The sequence below is a fragment of the Phyllostomus discolor genome, chromosome 3 (assembly GCF_004126475.2).
Source record: "Phyllostomus discolor isolate MPI-MPIP mPhyDis1 chromosome 3, mPhyDis1.pri.v3, whole genome shotgun sequence".
In the NCBI taxonomy this organism is placed as follows: Eukaryota; Metazoa; Chordata; class Mammalia; order Chiroptera; family Phyllostomidae; genus Phyllostomus; species Phyllostomus discolor.
Genome location: NC_040905.2, coordinates 213,313,493 through 213,331,988, shown reverse-complemented (window position 1 = coordinate 213,331,988; position 18,496 = coordinate 213,313,493). Strand labels below are relative to the sequence as shown.

Below are 18,496 nucleotides of genomic sequence, written 5' to 3'. Positions count from 1 at the left end.
CCTCACCTTCCGTGGAAAGGAGGTCGAGGCCAGCGCAATCGAGGTGGGGATCTGGACAGAGGGATGGCCCACAGACGGGCGGTGTGAACGCGCCAGGGGTGTGGCCACCAGCCGAGGGATGCTGGCGGCCACGGGGGACTGAGGCAGGCAGGCAGGCGGGACCCTCCCGGGAGCCTCGGGGGGTGGGGCCAGCCTCCAGCCCCCCGAACCAGGAGGGAGCACCCGTCTGCAGGTGGACACCCCCCAGCTTGGGGCCCGTGGCCCCAGCAGACACGGGACACAAGTTGGGTCTCACACAGGGGCGTCTGCTTTGCCTTGGGGGATGGGGGGGGCTCTGAAAAGGGAGAGAGGAAAACTAAAGCGATGAACGCCTGTTCCTTCCGGAACAGGTATCCGTTCCGGTAGGACCGGACAGTAGGTGTCCGAGCGAGGAAGGAGACAACGCAGTGGGACCCCAGGGCGGTGCGGGGAGACCCAGGCTGCCACGGGGGAGGGGAGGCAGCCGGCCGGGGACAGGGACCAGGACCTCAGCCCACAGAGAGGCTGTGCGGGAAGGACCCCGAGGGGGTTGGACCCCCACCCGAGGGCCCACGGGGCCCCAGGGCCGCAGAAAGGCAGCCCTGCGTCCCCATCGCCCGGCCGGTGCCTGTGGCCCCGAGGGGGAGGCTCTCTGTCTGGTCCCACGTGTCACACAGTAGGTTCTCAGCTCACGAGGACCACGGGGCCAGGGAGAGGCTGGGAAGGAAGGGCCAGGCCCGTGGGGACTCTGTGGGTCGCCGGCTTGGTGCCTGGAGGAAGGTGAGGTCGGGCAGCCTGCCACTGCCAGCACACCCAGGACACCTCTCACGGGTTTGGCCCCGTTTGCTAGGAAATTTGCAGAGAGAGAGAGAGAGAGAGGAGAGTTGGTGCCGTTGCCTTGGCAACAACTCTGTCACATTGTAACAAGCTGGCGGGGAAGGAGGCTTGTCTTAAAGGAGCACGAAGCCCATCGATTGCCGGCTTCCCGGGGCGCAGCGGGAAGTGGGCTCCTTCCCGGGCTCGGGCCCGAGGGCCCCATGGGGGACAGCAGGGGAGGGGGTGCGAGGGGGCCAGCCGGCGAGCAGAGCAGCGTCCTGCGGCCGCCCACCCACTGGGCCACGTCCTGGAACCACGCAGGGCCCGGGGCGGGCGTGCAGGGCCAGGGGCCGGCCCGCCCAAGAGGCTGCCCCTCGAACCCCGGCCAGCGCCCACCTCCATGTGCCCGCACTCTGAGACCCGCCGTGGCCCCCCGGGTGGGAGGGCGGCAGCTGAGAAGGACACGGCTCTACACAGGTCAGCGGGGAGGGGTGGCCGTGTCCCTGGCTGCGGCCGCCTGGTGCCTGGGCTTCAGACCACCCGAAGGGGTGACCGGAGGCAAAGACCCCGGGCCACCGAGGACCACTGACCAGGGGTGGCCGTCGCGGGAGCGAGTGCAGACAGGACCACGCCCAACCCCCGACGGGGTGAAAGAGCGTGTGCACCGCCCCCCGCGCAGGGCTCTCCCCGACCCTGCGGCCGCCCAGAGGCTCCGGTCCCCCGCCCAGACAGCCCTGGGGCGATGGAGCCGCAAGAGGCCCGAGAGACGTGGGGCCGAGCATCCCGTCTTTCCCGTTTCCCGACGCTCTCGCCTCAGGGTCGCAGGGCCCACCTGCCCGAGGCGCCCCACGAGGAACGGCCGGTGGGGGAGGGGGTGGGGAGCCGGCCCCCCAGGGAAGTCCAGCCCGCCCCGGGCTCCCAGGGCCTGCAGGCTGCATGGGGCCGTGGCCTCAGGGCTCCGAGAACAGCGTCCCCAGGGCAGCCCCCTTCCTGAACCCCGTCACCTGCGTTCCCAAGGCGCCTGCACTCAGGTCCTTCCCAGATGTCCACAGGGCCTTGCCCTGTGCTGGGTGGCAGGGTGACAGGCAGGAGGGGCCCTCGTGTCTTCACCGCTCTGGACCTCCCCGGGGGCCGTGCCAGCCCCTCCCCCGCCCCACAGGCCCCCTTCCCCGCCTGAGACGCCCCGCCCCTCCAGCGCGGCCTTCGGAGTCTGTCTCTGGCTGTCAGCTGTGTCCCTCACAGAGTCGACTGTCCCGAGGCCAGACAGGAAACAGAGACGACAGAGGTGGGGCTCAGCAGCTGTCGCCACCTCGTCGTCCCGGAAAATAAAGGTGGTCGGGGGTTTCTCCCCCATGAGAACGCACTGAAACGGAAACTGCGGGCCCAGGGCGCACTGGGGAGGACGGAAGGGTGCCGTGGGCAGGGAGGAAGGGAGGAAGGGAGGGAGGCTGTCTCCGCAGGGGGTGGGGGGCGTGGCCAACCCCCAGGCCCAGGGCCCAGGGCCCAGGGGGTGGCGCTGCTCAGGGAATCCGGAAGCCCACGCTGGCTGGCGCGCTCCCGTCCCAGGTCCCGGCTGCAGGCAAGGCTGCCTGGGGAGGCGGAGCTGTGCCCTCCGCTTCCTCCGCACGCTCGGGCGCACCACCCAAAGCAGACCCCCCGGGTCCTGCCCGTGCCTGTGCGCCCCACGCTCGCCCTGAGCGAACAGAAGCCCCCGTTCGCAGGGCCGTTCCCACCCCAGGAGGGCGGCACAGAGGCTCCGGCCCTGCCCTGCCCCTCAGCGTCCAGGTGCCACCTCAGCCCGGGGAGCCTCCTGCGGGGGGGGGGGGGGCAGACGCTGGGTGTCCCCGTGAGGGGCGACCTCTGGCAGCAGGTCTGCCTTCTGTCCCCACCCCCTGGAGACACCACCCCTTTCTTCTCGGGCCAGCACCCCGCTGCTCCCTGGCCCCTGGCGCCCTGCCTCTGGAAGGTGCTGGCCCCCGTCAAATCCTGATCCCAAATCCCAGGACCCAAGCACCCCCCCCCCCCCCCCCCCAGCTGTGGCCCCTCAGGATGGACTTTCTTTCCGCGTTAAATTCCCCCGCCTTTTTGATGTCACATCCTGTCCCAGCCTGCTTCCCCGCCGGCGGCCGCCGCCCTCCCCGCTCCCGCGCGCGAGCGTGGCGCGCGGGTCCCTCTGCGCCACCCGCCCCCGCCCCTACCCGGCAAACTTTTGGCACCGCCGCTGGGCCGCGCCTCCGAGCCGGGCGCCGGGAGCCGCTGGAGGAGGGGCCGGAGCCGCCACCGCCCCGCCCGCCGGCCCGCCCCGCCCGAGACCGTGGAGCGGGGACCGATCAATATGCAGAGCGGACGCTCCGCGCAGCAGAACCCGCGCGCCGCCGGCTCCGGGTGCTGAGGGCGCGGGGACAAGGCCAGGCGCCGCCGCGGAGCCAGCCGAGCCGAGAGCGCGTCCGCGTCCGCGCACCCGCCGCCGCCGGCGAGCACCAGGCTCCTGCATGCCAGGACGTTGGAGGTGGCAGCGAGACATGCAACCAGCCCGGAAGCTCCTGAGCCTCCTCTTCCTCATCCTGATGGGCACCGAACTCACTCAAGTACGTGCATCCAACGCCATTTTCCTCTCGGCGCGCGAGAGGCGCCCGCCCGGTCCCCGGGGAGCCCAGCGAAGTCGGGGAGCAGCTCAGCTCCGCGCAGCGGGCGCGGAGCCCCGCGGCTGGGGCGGACGTCAGAGCGGCCGAGCTTGGGGTGGAGGGAGGGGTGCACACTGGTCCGGACTGGTGCCTCCGAGCTTCCCAGGACCCCCAGCCCCCGCCCCTGCCCGGCCGGGATGCGCAGGGGGCCCCACTTCCCGCTGAGAAGTTCGGAGACCCGTGTGAGGGGTCCTTTGGCTGCTATTGTTTCTGGGGCGAGGCAGAGCGGCGCGTCCGAGCCCCTGGCGTTTTCAGAGGTGGCTCTGCCCTAACTCCCAGCCCGCACCCCGCACCCCACTCCTCCGGAGCAGCCCTGCCTCTGGCTGCAGGGCTGCCCTTGGGGCTCCTGAAGCTGAGGGACGCTGGGGCTCGTGCCTCCAGGACCAGACGGGGAAAGGCAGATGGCATGCTGGGCTGGGGTGCCCGGGGGTGGGGGGGGGGGCTCGGCGCGCAGGGCTTGGGGGTGGCGGCCATGCGCTCCGGTGGAGTGTGAGCAGCAAGCTGCCGTGAGCGCGTGGGGGACAGCTGGGCATTTCGCGTGGGCTCGCCGCCCCCCGAGCAGCGTGCCAGCAGAGAGCCTGTCTCCGGCTGGGTGCTCTCCATTTTAAAAATGCATCTCGGGCCGGCGGGGCCGGGCCGTGTGGGAGCGCCGGCCGGCCGTGCCGCTCCGGCACCAGGGCGCTGGGAAGAGCCTGCTCGCCTCGGGAGCCAGGCTGCTCGCCGGTGACATTAAAATGCCCTTTGGATGGTGCCACGGTGCCATGCCGGGAGCCGGGACACCGGCCCTCTGGAGCGGCAGGCGGTGGGCATCAGCACCGTCGCCCCGAGCCCCCCCCTCCGGCGGCCCCTGCCCTCCCTCCCCCCGCCTCCCTCCCTGTCAGAACAAAAGAGGAAACAAAAGACAGAAGAGAAGGTTAGAGGTGGCTCGCGGGAGAGAAGGCTCTGGAACAAGCTCCCCTGGTTTTCCTGAAGCCCGAGCTGCTCCCCGTCTCTTCCCCGGGAGGGGCGGCCCCGGCCACCGGCCCAGAGGGCTGTGTTCTCGTCCCTCGACCCCTCAGAGGCCCCGGCCCGTCGGCTGGGTCCCCGGGGAGCCTCAGGCTGGCGTGAGAGGCAGACAAGGCTCTGGGCCGAGGGGCGGGCTGTGTGCTGTGGTCGGCCAGGCCAGGTGCACGTGCGTCCACACCCCGGGCAGGGCGCGCCCGGGCGGGTGCCTCACGCACACACACACACACCGCAGGGACCCGAGGACCCCCCCCCCCCCCGGGCCTTCGCCACGGCCCTCTGCCCTCCAGGCACCCGGAGCTCACATCCCCAGACCGGAAGGCGTAACTCGGGGGGGCCCCCTCCTAGCGTCTTTTTAAAGGTGCCCCGTGTTCTCGCAGAAAACTTTTGTTCAACTTCGGTGGGAAGCTTTGTCTCGGTGGCGAGAGTATTTGCCCGTCCACGCGAAGGGAAGGGTGCCAGCTGTCTACCTCTCGGCCGGCCCCCACCACACCCCCAAGTACGGGTGCCTGCACCCCCACACGGCTGCCCGAGCATTTCAGGACCCTGGGCAGCTCCCTGGGCCGGGAAGGGACCTGCCTCTCCCGTCCGGAGGTTCCTCTTGCTGAAGCTGAGCCGCAGGGTCTCTCCGGGGGCCGTGTCCCTCAGCGCAGGCAGCCCGGGGGGGCACCCGCCACCTGCGAGGACCGCCCCAGCGCCCTGGGCCACCTCTGAGGTTCTGCCTTTGGGGGGCAGCCTCCTTGGGAGGCCCGTCGTCCCTGAGGGTGCCTCAGGGACGGTTAGAGCAAAGCTCTGTGTCTGAGATCTCTGCAGCCGTTCCCAGGCCGAGACGGGGGTCAGAGGCCAGCTGCCTCGGCCGCCAGCTCCAGGGAGCTGGGCGGCACCCTCCCCGCTGGGGAGGCTGCCAGTTGGGGTGGGACGGAGCTCCTCTCCCCTTTAACAGTGGCCCTCGGGCCCGGGAGCCGTGTGGGTGCGGGGCTGGCGTGCGCTCCGCCAGGGAGCTGGTGGGGACACACATGCCTGAGGATCTTGCCTTCTGGGTCCCAAAGTGGCTCCACCCGAGGGAGCCCCGGGCAGGGTGTCTCGAGGGCAATGCCCGTCACCTCGGGGAGGGGACCCAGCACCTCTGGGCTTGAGGAGGGGGGGCCGGGGGCCGGGCGGTGTGGCGTCTGCCTCGCATGCACCCTTTCCCTCGCCTGCTCTAGGGGACCGGCTCCCACAGCCGCACCCCGCTTCCAGGGCCCTCCCAAGGGACCCGAGGTCCCAGGGCCGCCCTGATTACGGATCAGCCCGGTGGAAAGGGGAGCGAGGCTGAAACACACGGGTGTCACCTGCAGGCTGGAAACGCCGCCGGGAGGGTTCGGGCAGACGGGCAGGGGTGGGGAGGGGGCGGAGCACATGGCCGGCCATCTGCTCTCCCGGCAGCCGCTGCCAGTGCGCCCCTCCGTCAAATGCCAATGACTGATCGATGGCCTACTGCGTGCCAGGCCTGTGGGCCCAGGCGAACTCTGACCTCAGACGGAAAGAGGCCGGACGTGGTCTTGCTCTGTGATTTTCGGTAGATGGGCTGGCATGTCCTGTTTCTGGAGGAGCTCGGAGGGAGCTTCCCGGTCCGGCTGGGAGGGCTGGTGTCGCCGTCCTGGGGTGGGGGGCGCTGGGGGTCCCTGCGCTCCCCCGCCCGCCCCAGACTCCTCTGCACAGAGGCAGGCCCCTCTAAGGGGTGGCCTGACAGGGCTGGGGAGCTCTGGGACAACGACCTTGAGCCCAGCTGCCCTCCCTCTCCCCCCCACAGGGCCACCAGGCCCTGTCCCATGACCTTGGGAATGCTCTTGACCTCTCAGTCAGAGCTCCCACCTCTGGAACCGGCTGGCGGCACTCGGCGGCCCCGGGGACGGGGAGCCCCCTCCTGTGGACGCAGCCCTGCCCTTTCAGCCGCTCCCTCGCCGCCGCCCCCCCCCAACGCCCGGCTCCTGGGCGCCAGCTGGTCGGGTGGAGCTTGGCCACACCTGGGGCGCGGTGCCGCGGGGGTCCGAGCCCCAGTGCCGTCTGGCACCCGGGGCCCTGCCAGGGGGTTTATTTGAGAGACTCGAGAGAGCAGAACCAAGTGGGGCCCGAGGGGAGGGAGGAGCGAGGAGTGAGGCATTCTCCTCCAGAGCCGGAGAAGGCCGGGGGGGGGGGGCGGGGGAGGTGTGCGCCAGGGCAGGAGGGCAGGAGGGCAGGGGCAGGGCACGCGGTGAGGGCTTCACTGAGGAAACCAGTGCCGGAGGGAGACAGGGCCCCGCTCAGGAGCTGCTAGCCCCCGGGCGACCTGGGGGCGGGGGCGAGGGGGCCCGGGGGAGGGGTCCCAGCTGTAAACGGGCATGCAGCCTCCGTGAGCGCCCGCCGTGCCCGTCGGGTCTTCAGGCCTCACGGGGCGACCGCTGCGTGCTCAGCCGCCGGGTGTGATCCGCCGTTTGCCGGCCCAGGCACCTGGGTGGACAGGGGACCCGACCCCGGCCTCCCTGAGGGGTGGGCAGATGGGGCGGGGACACCGAGGAGCCCCTGGGAGCCCCACCGTGCCCGCCACCCTCACGCTCGGCTCCTTCCGCCGTGGAAGACCCCGGCCCACACCCCTGGACAAATGTCACGAGAACAGACACTGCAGTCTGTCCCCTGCCGGGTGAGCGCCCACTGCCCGCCCGCCCGCCCGCCCGCCCCAGCTTCCGGGCCGCACCGGCCCTGGACGCGAGCCGCAGTGGGCATCGGGGTTCAGAGAGCAGGAGGTCTTTCCCTGAGCCGGGCGGTTTGGGATGCGTGGAATTTACTCTGGGTTTGCTCTGCCGCGGTGGGGGCTGGCCCCGGACACGCGAATGCACCCCACTCGGGCCAGAAGCCCCCGACCCCGGGCCGCTGCCAGCCTCCGCCGGCACTTCCCCCCTGGCTGCGCGGACGTGGGCCCCTCTGGACGAGAGGGAGGCCGTGCTCTGCCTGGGGTGGTGCTGCGCGTCCCGACAGCCCGGGGCCCGTCATGAGCACTCACAGCGCTGGGCGCGGTCACACAAAACCAATCACCCGCCAAACGGAACCAGATCCCCGGCCGCCCTGTCCCGGGCTGATGCTCAGTGGGTCCTCGTCACACCCTGAGCCCAGCGGCCACGAGGTCCCCCCGAGGCAGGAACGGCCAGGGGAGGGGGCGCCCAGAGGGACAGGCCCCTGACATCCAGAGGACACGCGCCAAGGTCGGGATTTTTTGGGTGTCGCCGCACGTCCAGCTCCCGCCCGGAGCTCAATCAGGGCCTCGCTGTGGCCATCCCCACCATCGGTGTCATAGCCCTCACCCCAGAAACCGGGCAGCCGAGGCTTCCTGCGGCCGAGCACCCTGTCCCGTGGCCCGGAAGCAGGTGACAGTCCCAAGCGCAGTCCCAGCTCCGTCCGGCCCCGGTAATGCCGAGTTTGTGTTCTTGTTGAGAGCAAGCCGTGGAAAGGGGGGAAAACCGCTTGGTGTCACCGAGAATGTGACAGGGAGGCGCCTGGCGCCGGCAGCCAGACCACACCGACCTGTGCACGGCGGTCTGGGAGCCAGGACTGGTGGGGGGGGCAGGTTGCTGCGTCAATACGGCCGTGCGGCCCAATGCTGGCCCGCCGCCGCCGACCTTGAAACCTGGCGTCAGCTGGGGAACAGCAGGGCTCGGGGAGGGGGTTCAGCGGGGCCGCAGGTGCCAGGCCCTCCCCACCGCTGAGGAGAGGTGACCTTGGACGAGGCCCTGCCCTGCCGAGGGGCGCAGCGCCGAGAAGACCGGGGCACCGCTGTGCTTGGCTCGTGGCCCCCAGGCCGGGGGAGGCCCTCTCACCGGTGCCGTCTGTCTGTCCCGTCTTCTGCGCCCGGGCTCAGTCTCGTGCCGGCCGCCGCGGTGACGGTGGGGGACGGCGCCGCCACTCTCCAGCAGCGTGGCGAGGACGCCGGTGCCACTCGCTCTGCCCTGGGCCCGGGAACTCGGGCCGCGCTCGGCCGTGTAGGTCCGGCGGCATCACAGCCGGCGGGGGTCACCTAGGGTCCCGGCTGAAGGGTCCGGGGGACTGACCAGCCTTCGTCCGCCTCCAGCTGGGCCGGCGAGAGCGTTGCCTCGGACGCGCTCACCAAACACAGCGCCGTCCCCCGCCCCGGCAGGTTCGGGGGGCACGCCAGGGCCCCTCCGAGCTCAAGCCTCACGCAGACCCTCCTCCAGTGTGTGTGGGGGGGGGCCTCCCGGGGGCTGCTGGGGAGAAAGTGACTCCCAGCGGTTTCAAGCCCTGCTCCGGGCGTCTCGGGGGGAAGGAGGAGCCGCGGTGTATTTATGAGCGGGATCGGCAACTCACCGGGCACCCCAGGGTGGGGGTCTGACTCGGAGGCACGGAGCTGGCCATGTGCCCCCAGCTGCGCGCTCGGACGCCGAGTCCCCGTGCCCGCCCCCTGCCCCCCGCCCCCAGCCGGCGGCCCCCACCGGGTCCCGTTGGCGCGGTGGCAGCTGGGCCGAGGGCGTCCGTGAGTGTCACCGATTGAGTCACTCGATGAGCAACTCCCAGGATGTCAACCCAGGCGGTTTCTCCCGAGGCGGCGGCAGCCTTGGGTGGCGGCGGCAGCCGAGTCTGTGCGGCCGAGTCCGGCTCGGCGGGCGGGGGTCCTGGTCGGTGTCAGGTGGCCGTGCCCGCGGAGTGTGAGCTCCAGGGGAAGGAGCCCCGTCTGCAGAGCGGGGGCCCCGGAGTCCTCTACTTCAGGCACTGGGCTGGGCCCCCAGGCTCACCCCGGGGGGCTCGTGTGTGTGACGACGCCCCTTCCAACTCACCCCGGCGCCCGCTGTTCGAGCAAAGGTCGACGGCTCACTCGAGGAAAACGGGCCGTGCGTGTCTCTGCCCGTGGGGGCCAGGGCCCTGCCGCCCTGGAAGGCAGAGCGGGTGCCGCGGGCGGGGCTCCTGGCCCCGGGGGGCCACCCGCCCGGGGGTGACGCGCCTGCTGGTTCTCTTGTCCGAGCCCTTCCCAGGGCTTCCCAGAAGGGGACCCATTTCTTCCGTGCAACCACGGGAACAGGGTCCTGCGGCCTCCCAGCCTGGACCTGGGCCAGCCCGAGGAGGCGGCGGCAGCCGTGAAAGCAGCGTGGAACTTTCCGGAACAGCAGTCCCGGGGGACAGAGGGCCCGGGGGCGGGGAGGGGCAGTCCGAGCCACCACCCAGCTCCGGCCTGAGCACCTGCTCGGCCCCACGCACTCCGCGCTCGCAGCTCCGAGGCTGCCGCTCAGACCTGGCAGCTGTGCCCTCAGCCTCCCTGGCCACAGTGTCGGGCCGCACGGCCAAGCCCGACGACGGTGGGGAGGCCCTGTGAGGCGCCGGCCGACAGCCAGGAGGACAATCCTCTGACAGGAAGGGCGCGGGAACCCTCCCCCTGCAGACCCTGCGGCCACAGAGGGGGCGGAGTGAAGGGGACAAGGGGTGGGGCAGACTGTGGGGGTCCTCTGAGGCTGCCGGGACAGGGGTCCCCCTCCCTCTGCTGCTCCGGGGATGTCTTCCCCAGCAGAGACGGGGCAGGCCCAGGGTGGGCCCAGGGTGGCAGGGGGCAGGGCACTGTGTGTGCCCCTCCCCACCCGGCCTTTCTGCTCCCCCCCCACCCTGTCTTTCTCCGTCTCTGTCCTCCCGCCTTCCTTCTCTCCCCCTCCCCCTCCCGGCCGCCCCCGCCGTGGGCAAACAGTGTGAGGGAAATGTGGCGCATTTACAAATAGCCAGAGGGCACCACACCTCGTCCTTGGGGGGTGTCACCTGCCATGCAGCAGGGGCACCGGCGGGACCCGTTTCCTGTCCAGACTGCGGACACTGGGGCGCGTCTCACAGCTGTGGTGGGGCGCCCGTCCCCAGGCAGTGGGTGCTCCCCCTGCTCTGCGACGCTGGCGCTCCTTTGGAGCGCCGGGAACCCCCGGGCGGCGAGGCCGGCGCTCCCGTCGGCACTGGTGCTGGTGAGCCCGTGTGGGGCCAACTGCGGGCGGGGCTGCTGCCCTGGGGACGGAAACTGGGCGGTCCCGCGGGTGCGCCTGAGCCAGGATCCCGCAGGGTGGGGCACGCCCGGCCGTCCCACGAGGCCCTAAGACGTTCTAGCAGAAACTTGTCTGGTGGGTGCCGGGCAGATCACACCCCGCCCGGGACACGGGAGACTCCCCAGGGGCCATGTCCTGCGTGGTGTGAAGGTCCGTGTGCCCCTCGGATCCACCTGCTGGAATCCTAACCCCCGATGGCGGCCCCATCGGAGGCGGTGCCTTAGGGAGTGTCTGTTCTCCTGAAGGGGATCGGAGCTTCGTAAGGGGGGCTCCAGGAGCCCCCCCGCCCCTTCCACCGAGTGCGGACAAGGAACCGGGGAGAGGTCCCCACCGAGGTGTGACTGTGCGGCCCCTCCCTCTCGGCCTTCCGGCCTCCGGAGCGGCCGCAGACCCGCCTGCTGTTTCTCATGGGTGGCATTGTGTCACAGCGGCTGACGGGATGGGACACGGTGGGTCCAGGCAGCCGGCTCACCCCGTGACCCTGGACAGGCCTCGTCTCCTTCTGAGCCTCGTGTGGAGTGGGGGGTGGTTGACAGTGGTGCCCGCTGGAGCAGCTAGAGAGGTCAAGGGGCGCATGCAGGTCAGGGAGGGCGTGTGGGCGCCGCCGTGGCTGCCCGTGGGACCATGGGGGTCATGCGCAGCTGCACACAGGAGCCCCGGCTTCCAGGGCAGCCCTGTGCGCGCCGGGATTTAGACTCCTCCCCGGGCACCCTCGGTGCCGGCCGACGCCTCGGGCCCCGTGTCCCGGTGGAGGTCCCGCTCCAACGGTCCACGCCGTGCATCTGGAGACGCTGGGCAGCTTCCTGGATCCGCTTAGACTCGCCCGAGGCTTCCCGGAACCCTTCCCAGGGCATTCACGGCGGCGTCTGTCCTGCGGAACCACAGGCGCAGCCCCTGGGGAGGCCTTCGCTGGGCCTGACGTGAGCGGGAGAGGCTGCCCTCCACTGCCCAGCGGGTGCAAGCAGCCGGGCACGGCCCCAGCACCTGGGCGCAGCCCGTCCCGTCCCCACGCCCCACCTGGGGTGGGGGTGGGAGCCGTGTATCCGTTCAGCTCTGTGAACATGGGCAAGTGGTGAAGAGGCCGTGACTGGGGTGCAAAGGTGTGGGGGGGGGCAGCTTTGCCCCCCATTGCTCTCAAGGTCTCTGACCTCCCCAGTCCGCTCAGCCCCCAGGGAGGCAGGGGTTCCCCGGCTTGGGCCACGTGTGACAAGCCCAGTAGGAACCGCATTGTTAAAAGGCTGCTTCTCAGCTGGCTGTAGGGAGCACTTGAGCCCTTTCCGACCCCCCGCAACATGACTGTGAGCCCAGGAGCAGTAGAATTGGGGGGGGGTGTCTCAGACCCCCAGGGTGGCCCTGACTGCCTGTCTCCTGGACGGCAGGAGGGCCTCCCTGGGCCGGGGGTGCTGATGGCGGCCCAGTGGCCCATCCGGTCTCCCCCGCTGAGAAGGGAGAGGCCGGCCGAGACGCCCTCCCCACACTCAGAGCGCCCACCGCCGAGTCCTCATGGGACACAGGGGACGCGCAGTCGAGCGGAAGCTCTTCGCGACCAGGAGAGTGTTTTCCTGTGCACCTGCCCGCCGGCGGTGTCGCCTTCCCGGCGTGCACCCGGCGGCATTTCCGCACCCGCCCCCCGAGAGAAACCCCCACAGGAACACACCCACGGGATCTTGAGCCACAAGCAGCTCTGAAGAGAGGTGGGGGAATCCCTGGGGGCACGGAGCCCTGCCCCCACCACCCCCTTCAGCACCGTTCCCGCGGCCAAGGGTCCTCCCTGGGGGTGTTAGTCTGGTGCCCAGCGGGGAGGACAAGGACCAGCACCCTCACGGGGCCGGGGGGGGGGGGCACGCTGGCTCCTGCCCTGACTACCGGTCCGCACAGCACCCGGAGAGGAAGGTCACTATCATTAGACCCATTTTAGGGGCGGGGAAACTGAGTCACGGAGGGCTGGTTCCCTTGGCCAAGGTCCCACAGCCAGCCAGCGGCAGAGGCAGGGCCCTGACCCCAGGCTGCCCAGAGCTGGTGCGGGGGCACCGAGGAGCCGTCCCGAGGTGCCTTTCTCCAGCGCGTCTTCGGTTGGTCGTAAGAAAGTGTTGGTCGATCACGCCGGTGTCTGGCTGTGGGAAGCGCCGGGGGCCTGCTGCTATGGGGGGGGCGGGGGCGGGGGCGCAGTCACACCTGTCCTGGGTTTAGGGCCGGCTGCGTCCCTAGTGGCAAATATCTGCGGCTCCTGCGCCGACGGCCTGGGGGTTTTGTCGGTTGGAGTGGGCTGGACTGGATCCCAAACTAAGTGGTCGCTGCCTCTTCCGCGGGGGGGGGGCGGGGAGGGGCGTGAGCTGCCCGTGGGTTCGCGGCTGGAGCGCAGGGCCGCCGGGAGCGCGGTGGGCCCGGGAGGAGGGGGCGGGGCCCAGCCGGCCGCCAGCGAGCTCGCAGTACCAGCGCGCGCTGGGAGAGGGCGCCCTTCCCCAACAGTTCAAGCGGTGGCTCCCAGCCCGGCCGCTGCCACGGATCCTGGGTCAGAATCCGGCAAACAAATCGCCGAAATCCCTTCTGCTGGCGGGTCTCACGTCCAGCGCTCCCGCCAGGGCCATCCCCGCCGTAACCGGGTCCCCTCTAGAAGTAAGGACCGAGCCCCGAGGTGGTGCCCCTGGCAGGGGGCATCGGGAAGGCCGGCTCCCCCAGCCCTCCGACGTCCACCCAGGACGGGAGGTGCATTTGCACCGGCGGAGCGGCGTGGAGGGGGTTACGGGGGTGCTGGGTGCGAGCCTTCCCAAACGGCTGGGGGCGTTCAGCCGGGGGGCCTGCAGGGAAAGCCTCCGGCCGCCTTTAGAAGAAATAAGCCCCATGAAGGTGTTTGACCCGGTCACCCTGAGCCCCCAAGGAGACGCCCGCGTCCCCCTGCTGAAGCCGCAGAGGGCTGGGGGCTGGGGCGGGCCTGCCCTGCCCCCTGCCTGGGCACCCGGACTGGGGCCCCAGCCCAGCCCCCAACCACAGACCCCGGGCCCCATCACCACACCGCTGGTGGGCGGGTCGGTGTAGCGCCCCTGCCTGGGACGCTGGAACGCCAAGTCCACCGCCAGCTCCGGCGTGGTGTGTGCTCGCCCCGCCACCTGCACCCAGGAGCCCACGGGTGGGTGCCCGCGTGGGCGGAAGAACCCTTCTTCCCAGAGGCCTTCCAGCAACTGGCTGTCCAGGGCTCCCGACAGGTTCTTCCCCTTCACACCCCGTCCGCCTCCCGCAGCGCTGGGCTGCTTTTGGAGCCCGCTACTAGCTCGCCCTCCCGACCGCTGGGAGCCTGGAGCTCCCCGAACGAGGTCCCCAGCAGCGGGCCCTGGAGGAAGTGTGGTGTCTGAGGTCCCGGCCGGGTCCGCCCGGCTCGACCTGGCCGGAGGGCGGCGCGGGGGTGGGGGGAGGGGCGGCCTATCAGCGCAGCTAAGCCACGAGCGGACTTTTATTATTTCGGGGGCGGCGGTGTGTCTGTCTTCCACGGTCACCCCATCCCAGATCCTGGCGACTGAGGTTTGCAGACCTAACAGCCAGCAGCCAGGGGGCGGCGGGGAGCCGGAGCCGGGAGGAAAAATCCACCCATTTCCTGGGCAGATTGCGTCGCCGGCCTTGTCCCCGCCTCCCGGCCCCGGCCCCCGCGCGCGGTCCGCCTGGCGCTCAGAGTCGAGCCGGCGGCCCTTCCCGGCGGAGGCAGGGCTCGGAGTGGCGCGGAGGGCGCGGCGGCATCGGTGTCCGCACCGCGGCGGGGCGCGCAGAGGCCGCCGGCGGCCCTTCTCCCTGCTCCCGGAGGCGGCGCACCATGGCCGGGGAGCGCGGGGCGGCGGCGGGCGTGCGGCGGCGGGCCGAGGGGGCGCGGGGACACGGCCGGGCGCCCCTGCCCGCCGCGGTGCCCGCCGCCTGAGGCTGCCCGGGGGCTCGGAGCCGGCGCGGCGCGGGCGCAGGAGGCGACTCGAGGCGCGATGTCGGTGCCGCTACTCAAGATCGGGGTCGTGCTGAGCACCATGGCCATGATCACCAACTGGATGTCCCAGACGCTGCCCTCGCTCGTGGGCCTCAACACCACCCGGCTCTCGGCGGCCCGCGGCGGGACGCTCGACCGCAGCACCGGTGTAAGTGCGCCCGCCGCCCGCCTTGGCGGCCCCTCCCTCGCGCTCCTTCCCGACCCCAACCCAGACCTGGGCAGACGCCACCGGGGAGCCGGGCACCGGGGCGGGGTGTGGGCAGGGGTCAGGGGGCGGCTCCTCCGCGCTGCAGTGGCGACCCTGCTCCCCACGCGCCCCGCCGGCCACTCCCGCCGGGGTCCCCCCACACTCCGGCCACGCTTCCCTGCTTTACCTGGTCCCCTGTCAAGGTGGGGGTGCCGGCTCCGGGACTCACTCAGGCTTGGAGTCCTCACTCAACTAATGACAAGTTCCTCCTTGATAAGGTTAGGGCTCTGAGGCAGGGACTTGGGGACTTGTCCAAGGTCACTGGGCAAGTGAGGGCTGGAGACGCAGCCGCTCCACCCGGGTCTAGCTGGATCCGCCCAGGGCTCCCAGCGAAGCCCGCCCTACTTTGTAAAAGCCGGACTCGACCGGCCTGGCCCTGCGCTGGGGAGCTGGTGCCCTCCGCCGCCTGCGCCTCCCGGAGTCCCCAGGCGCCTCCCCCTCCCCCTCCCTACGCCCACCAGAAAGTCCGACCAGAAAGGGTGCAGAGGGGCCGGGGCCGGGGGCCAGGCCCGTGGCCGCCCCTGGGGGCGGAGCTCGCCCCTCGCCGTCCGCCCCGCGCCCCCTCCCGCCCCGCCTCTCTTCTCCAGGCCTGGGGGCGGGGGCCCGCGCCGCCTGCTCCTGGGCAGGGCTGACTTGCCGGTGGCGGGGCGGGACCACCGTGAGCCCCGGGCCGCGGGCCCAAGGAGGGGTGCGCCCGGCCGGCGGGCCAGCCGGCGGAAAGGAGAGGTGAAGGACACGGGCTCCCGCGCGCCCCTGTGGCCGTGGAGGGCGCAGAGCTGTGGGAGGAGGCCTCCCAGGGACCCCTCCTGAGACGCGGATCGCCTCACCTGACGTGGCAGGAGCCGCACCTACCGCCTCCTGCACAATGACTTGGCTCCGCCCCCGGGTCCAGAGCGGCTGGGCTGGGGATGAATGAAGTGAAATGTATCCCCACTCTGATTCCTCCCCACCCAACTGTCAGGTCCCGGGCTAAAAATAGCCGCGGTGACCCGAGGCCACTGGGCAGGCTGCAGGGGCCTCCCGCAGGGACCGGGGCTGTGCTCCGGGCGTGTGTCAGACCTCCGCCCCGAGTACCCGGTGCTCAGGACCACCTGAGCAGGGCTGCGAGGTGACACCGGCCATTCGCAGGTCTGGTCTCCCGGTAGCCCTTGGGCACACCTCAGGACTGGGTGTGACGCCCGGCACAGCCTGCCACCAGAAACTTGGGTGTAGGTGCCATCCACCAAACGGCTGGTGGGTGGCAGCTCGCACTGAGGTGGCTGCCTGGCGTTTTTCTGGGGCGGAGTGTGCCGGGCGGCCAGTGGGGAGATTGTGGGGTGCGGCGCTGCTCCCCGCTCCGGGCTGACAGGCCACTGGGTCCCGGCTGCTAGCGGCGTGCCAGCAGGCCCTCCGTCTCCGGGGCAGCTGAGCGGGGCTGCGCCACCCCCCACCCCCACCCCCCAGCACCCGCCTTGGGGGGAGAGATCCTATTTCCCAGTCCCATGCCCGGCGTGAGTCAAGCAGCCTGCCCTTCCTGCCTCCCTCCCCCCGCAGCCTCGGCCTGCGCCCGCCCCTCCCCCCTCCACCTCGCGGTCCGCTTGGTCACGCGCCAAAACTCCAATAACCCTTGAATTCAAAAAAAAATGAAAGAGTTGTGCCCGTTGGGCTCCCTTCCAGCCCTGGGGCCCCTGAGGGGAGGCCGTCCCTTTGTTCTCGGGGCCCTTCCCTCCCCGAGGTCAGAACGTATGTTGAGATCACTTCCCTCTGCTTCTCCCCCTCCCCTGCCCCGGGGCAGGGGGCGGGGGTGGCCGGCCTTGCCCGTGCCCTGCCCCAGGCTCACTTTCTCTCCCTCCCTCCCCCGCCCCTCCCCCCCCCCCCCCGCCCCCCCCAGGTGCTGCCCACCAACCCCGAGGAGAGCTGGCAGGTGTACAGCTCCGCCCAGGACAGCGAGGGCCGGTGCATCTGCACGGTCGTGGCCCCCCAGCAGACCATGTGCTCGCGGGACGCCCGCACCAAACAGCTGAGGCAGCTGCTGGAGAAGGTGAGTCTGTGCGGGCCGCGTGCGGGCCTGCGTGTGCGTGTGCGTGTGCGGGGGCGCGAGCGTGCATTTGCACACAGACCCCGAGGCGTGGCAGCCTGCAGGGTCCGTCCCGGCTCCGCCGCCTCACCGTCTGCCGCAGAGGACGGTGGGGAATGAGGGGGTGGCCAGGGGGAGACGCCCCAAGGGGGGCCCAGGGCGATGCACGGCCCCCCCCCAGGCGGCTGTCTCTCCCAGGGGTGCCCTCCCACTGCAGTCCTGGGGGCTCCCCCTGAGCAGCTCCCGGGGACCCAGGGGCGCACGGCCACTTGGATTTTACCCGGGGGGACTTGTTGCCCGGCCTGCCTTTGCCCGGTTGGCGGTGGCTGTGCCCCGCCGTGGGCGCAGGAGTCCTTGGTGCAGGAGCAGACCGCGTTGCCCCCTCTGTCCCCCGCCCGGGGACAGCACAGAGCCGCTCCCATCCACGTTTTCAACCCCTCGCTTCACGCATCTTCGTGAGAGCCGTGTGACGTGCATGAGATTTCCGCCCCATTTCAGGAAGTGGACATTCGGGTCTGGGGGGGGCTGACTCACCCCACACAGACAGCTGCTTAGCAGCGGGGGGCACTCACACCCGGTCCCGGCTGCCCGCAGGCCCAGCGGCCTCTGCCCCACAGCGGCGGCCGCTCTGGGCGGCAGGACCACCTCGGCTCCTGGCGCATTCTGCCCCAAGAGCCGTGGACGCTCGCACCCCGAGTGTCAGGGTCCCCTGGGAGCTCCCCAGGGGGGTGGGAGTGGGTGGGCCCTTCTGTCCCGCTCCCCACCCTGCCCCAAAGAGTGGGGGCCCACACACCCTGAGAGAGTGGGGCCACAGCACACACCGCTCACACCACGCAGCACACCACACAGATGGATCACACCCGCACACAGGCGCTCACACACACACACCACACACCCTCCACACAGATGGATCACACCCGCACACAGGCGCTCACACACACACACCACACACCCTCCACACAGATGGATCACACCCGCACACAGGCGCTCACACACACCGCTCACACCACACACCCTCCACACAGATGGATCACACCCGCACACAGGCGCTCACACACACCGCTCACACCACGCAGCACACCACACAGATGGATCACACCCGCACACAGGCGCTCACACACACGCGCACACACCACACACCCTCCACACAGATGGATCACACCCGCACACAGGCGCTCACACACACGCGCACACACCACACACCCTCCACACAGATGGATCACACCCGCACACAGGCACTCACACACACGCGCACACACCCTCCACACAGATGGATCACACCCGCACACAGGCGCTCACACACACACACCACACACCCTCCACACAGGGACTCAGGTCACAACCTCACACAGGCGCTCACCCACACCCACCACACACAAATGCACGCACCTCATGTACACACCAACACACACAGCAGCAAAGCCGTGGCTGTCCCCTCGGGTGGGCACAGGAGAGCGGCCATCAGTGGGGGTGGGCCGGGCAGAGCAGGCCCCGCCGTCCCCAGCGGGTCCCCTCCCTGGCCACCGCGGAGGGCGCCGGAGGGGCCCCGGTGCCTCTGGCAGGCGGTGGCACGGCTGCGGCCGTGGTGCCACGGGGCCCTGAGGCCTGCTCCCCTCGAAGGGGCCGTGTCTGTGTCCCTTAGCCACCGAGTGAGTCGTTTAGAAAGAGTGA

General features: G+C 71.0%; 1 protein-coding gene across 3 annotated transcripts in view; it reads left to right on the top strand.

Annotated features, from left to right (window-relative positions):
* The first annotated feature begins 3,012 nt into the window (after positions 1–3,012).
* The window catches only part of OLFM1 (olfactomedin 1), a 30,080-nt gene continuing 14,596 nt past the window's right edge, over positions 3,013–18,496 (top strand). The window contains exons 1-2 of one of the 3 annotated variants that reach the window (XM_028522988.2): positions 3,013–3,422; positions 16,640–16,789. In XM_028522988.2, coding sequence (XP_028378789.1) covers positions 3,327–3,422; positions 16,640–16,789 — 246 coding nt within the window. In that variant the 5' untranslated portion in view covers positions 3,013–3,326. Of the gene's footprint in view, positions 3,423–14,025; positions 14,671–16,639; positions 16,790–18,496 lie in introns of those variants that run through there. The other 2 variants (XM_028522996.2, XM_028522978.2) reach the window with 2 other exon arrangements.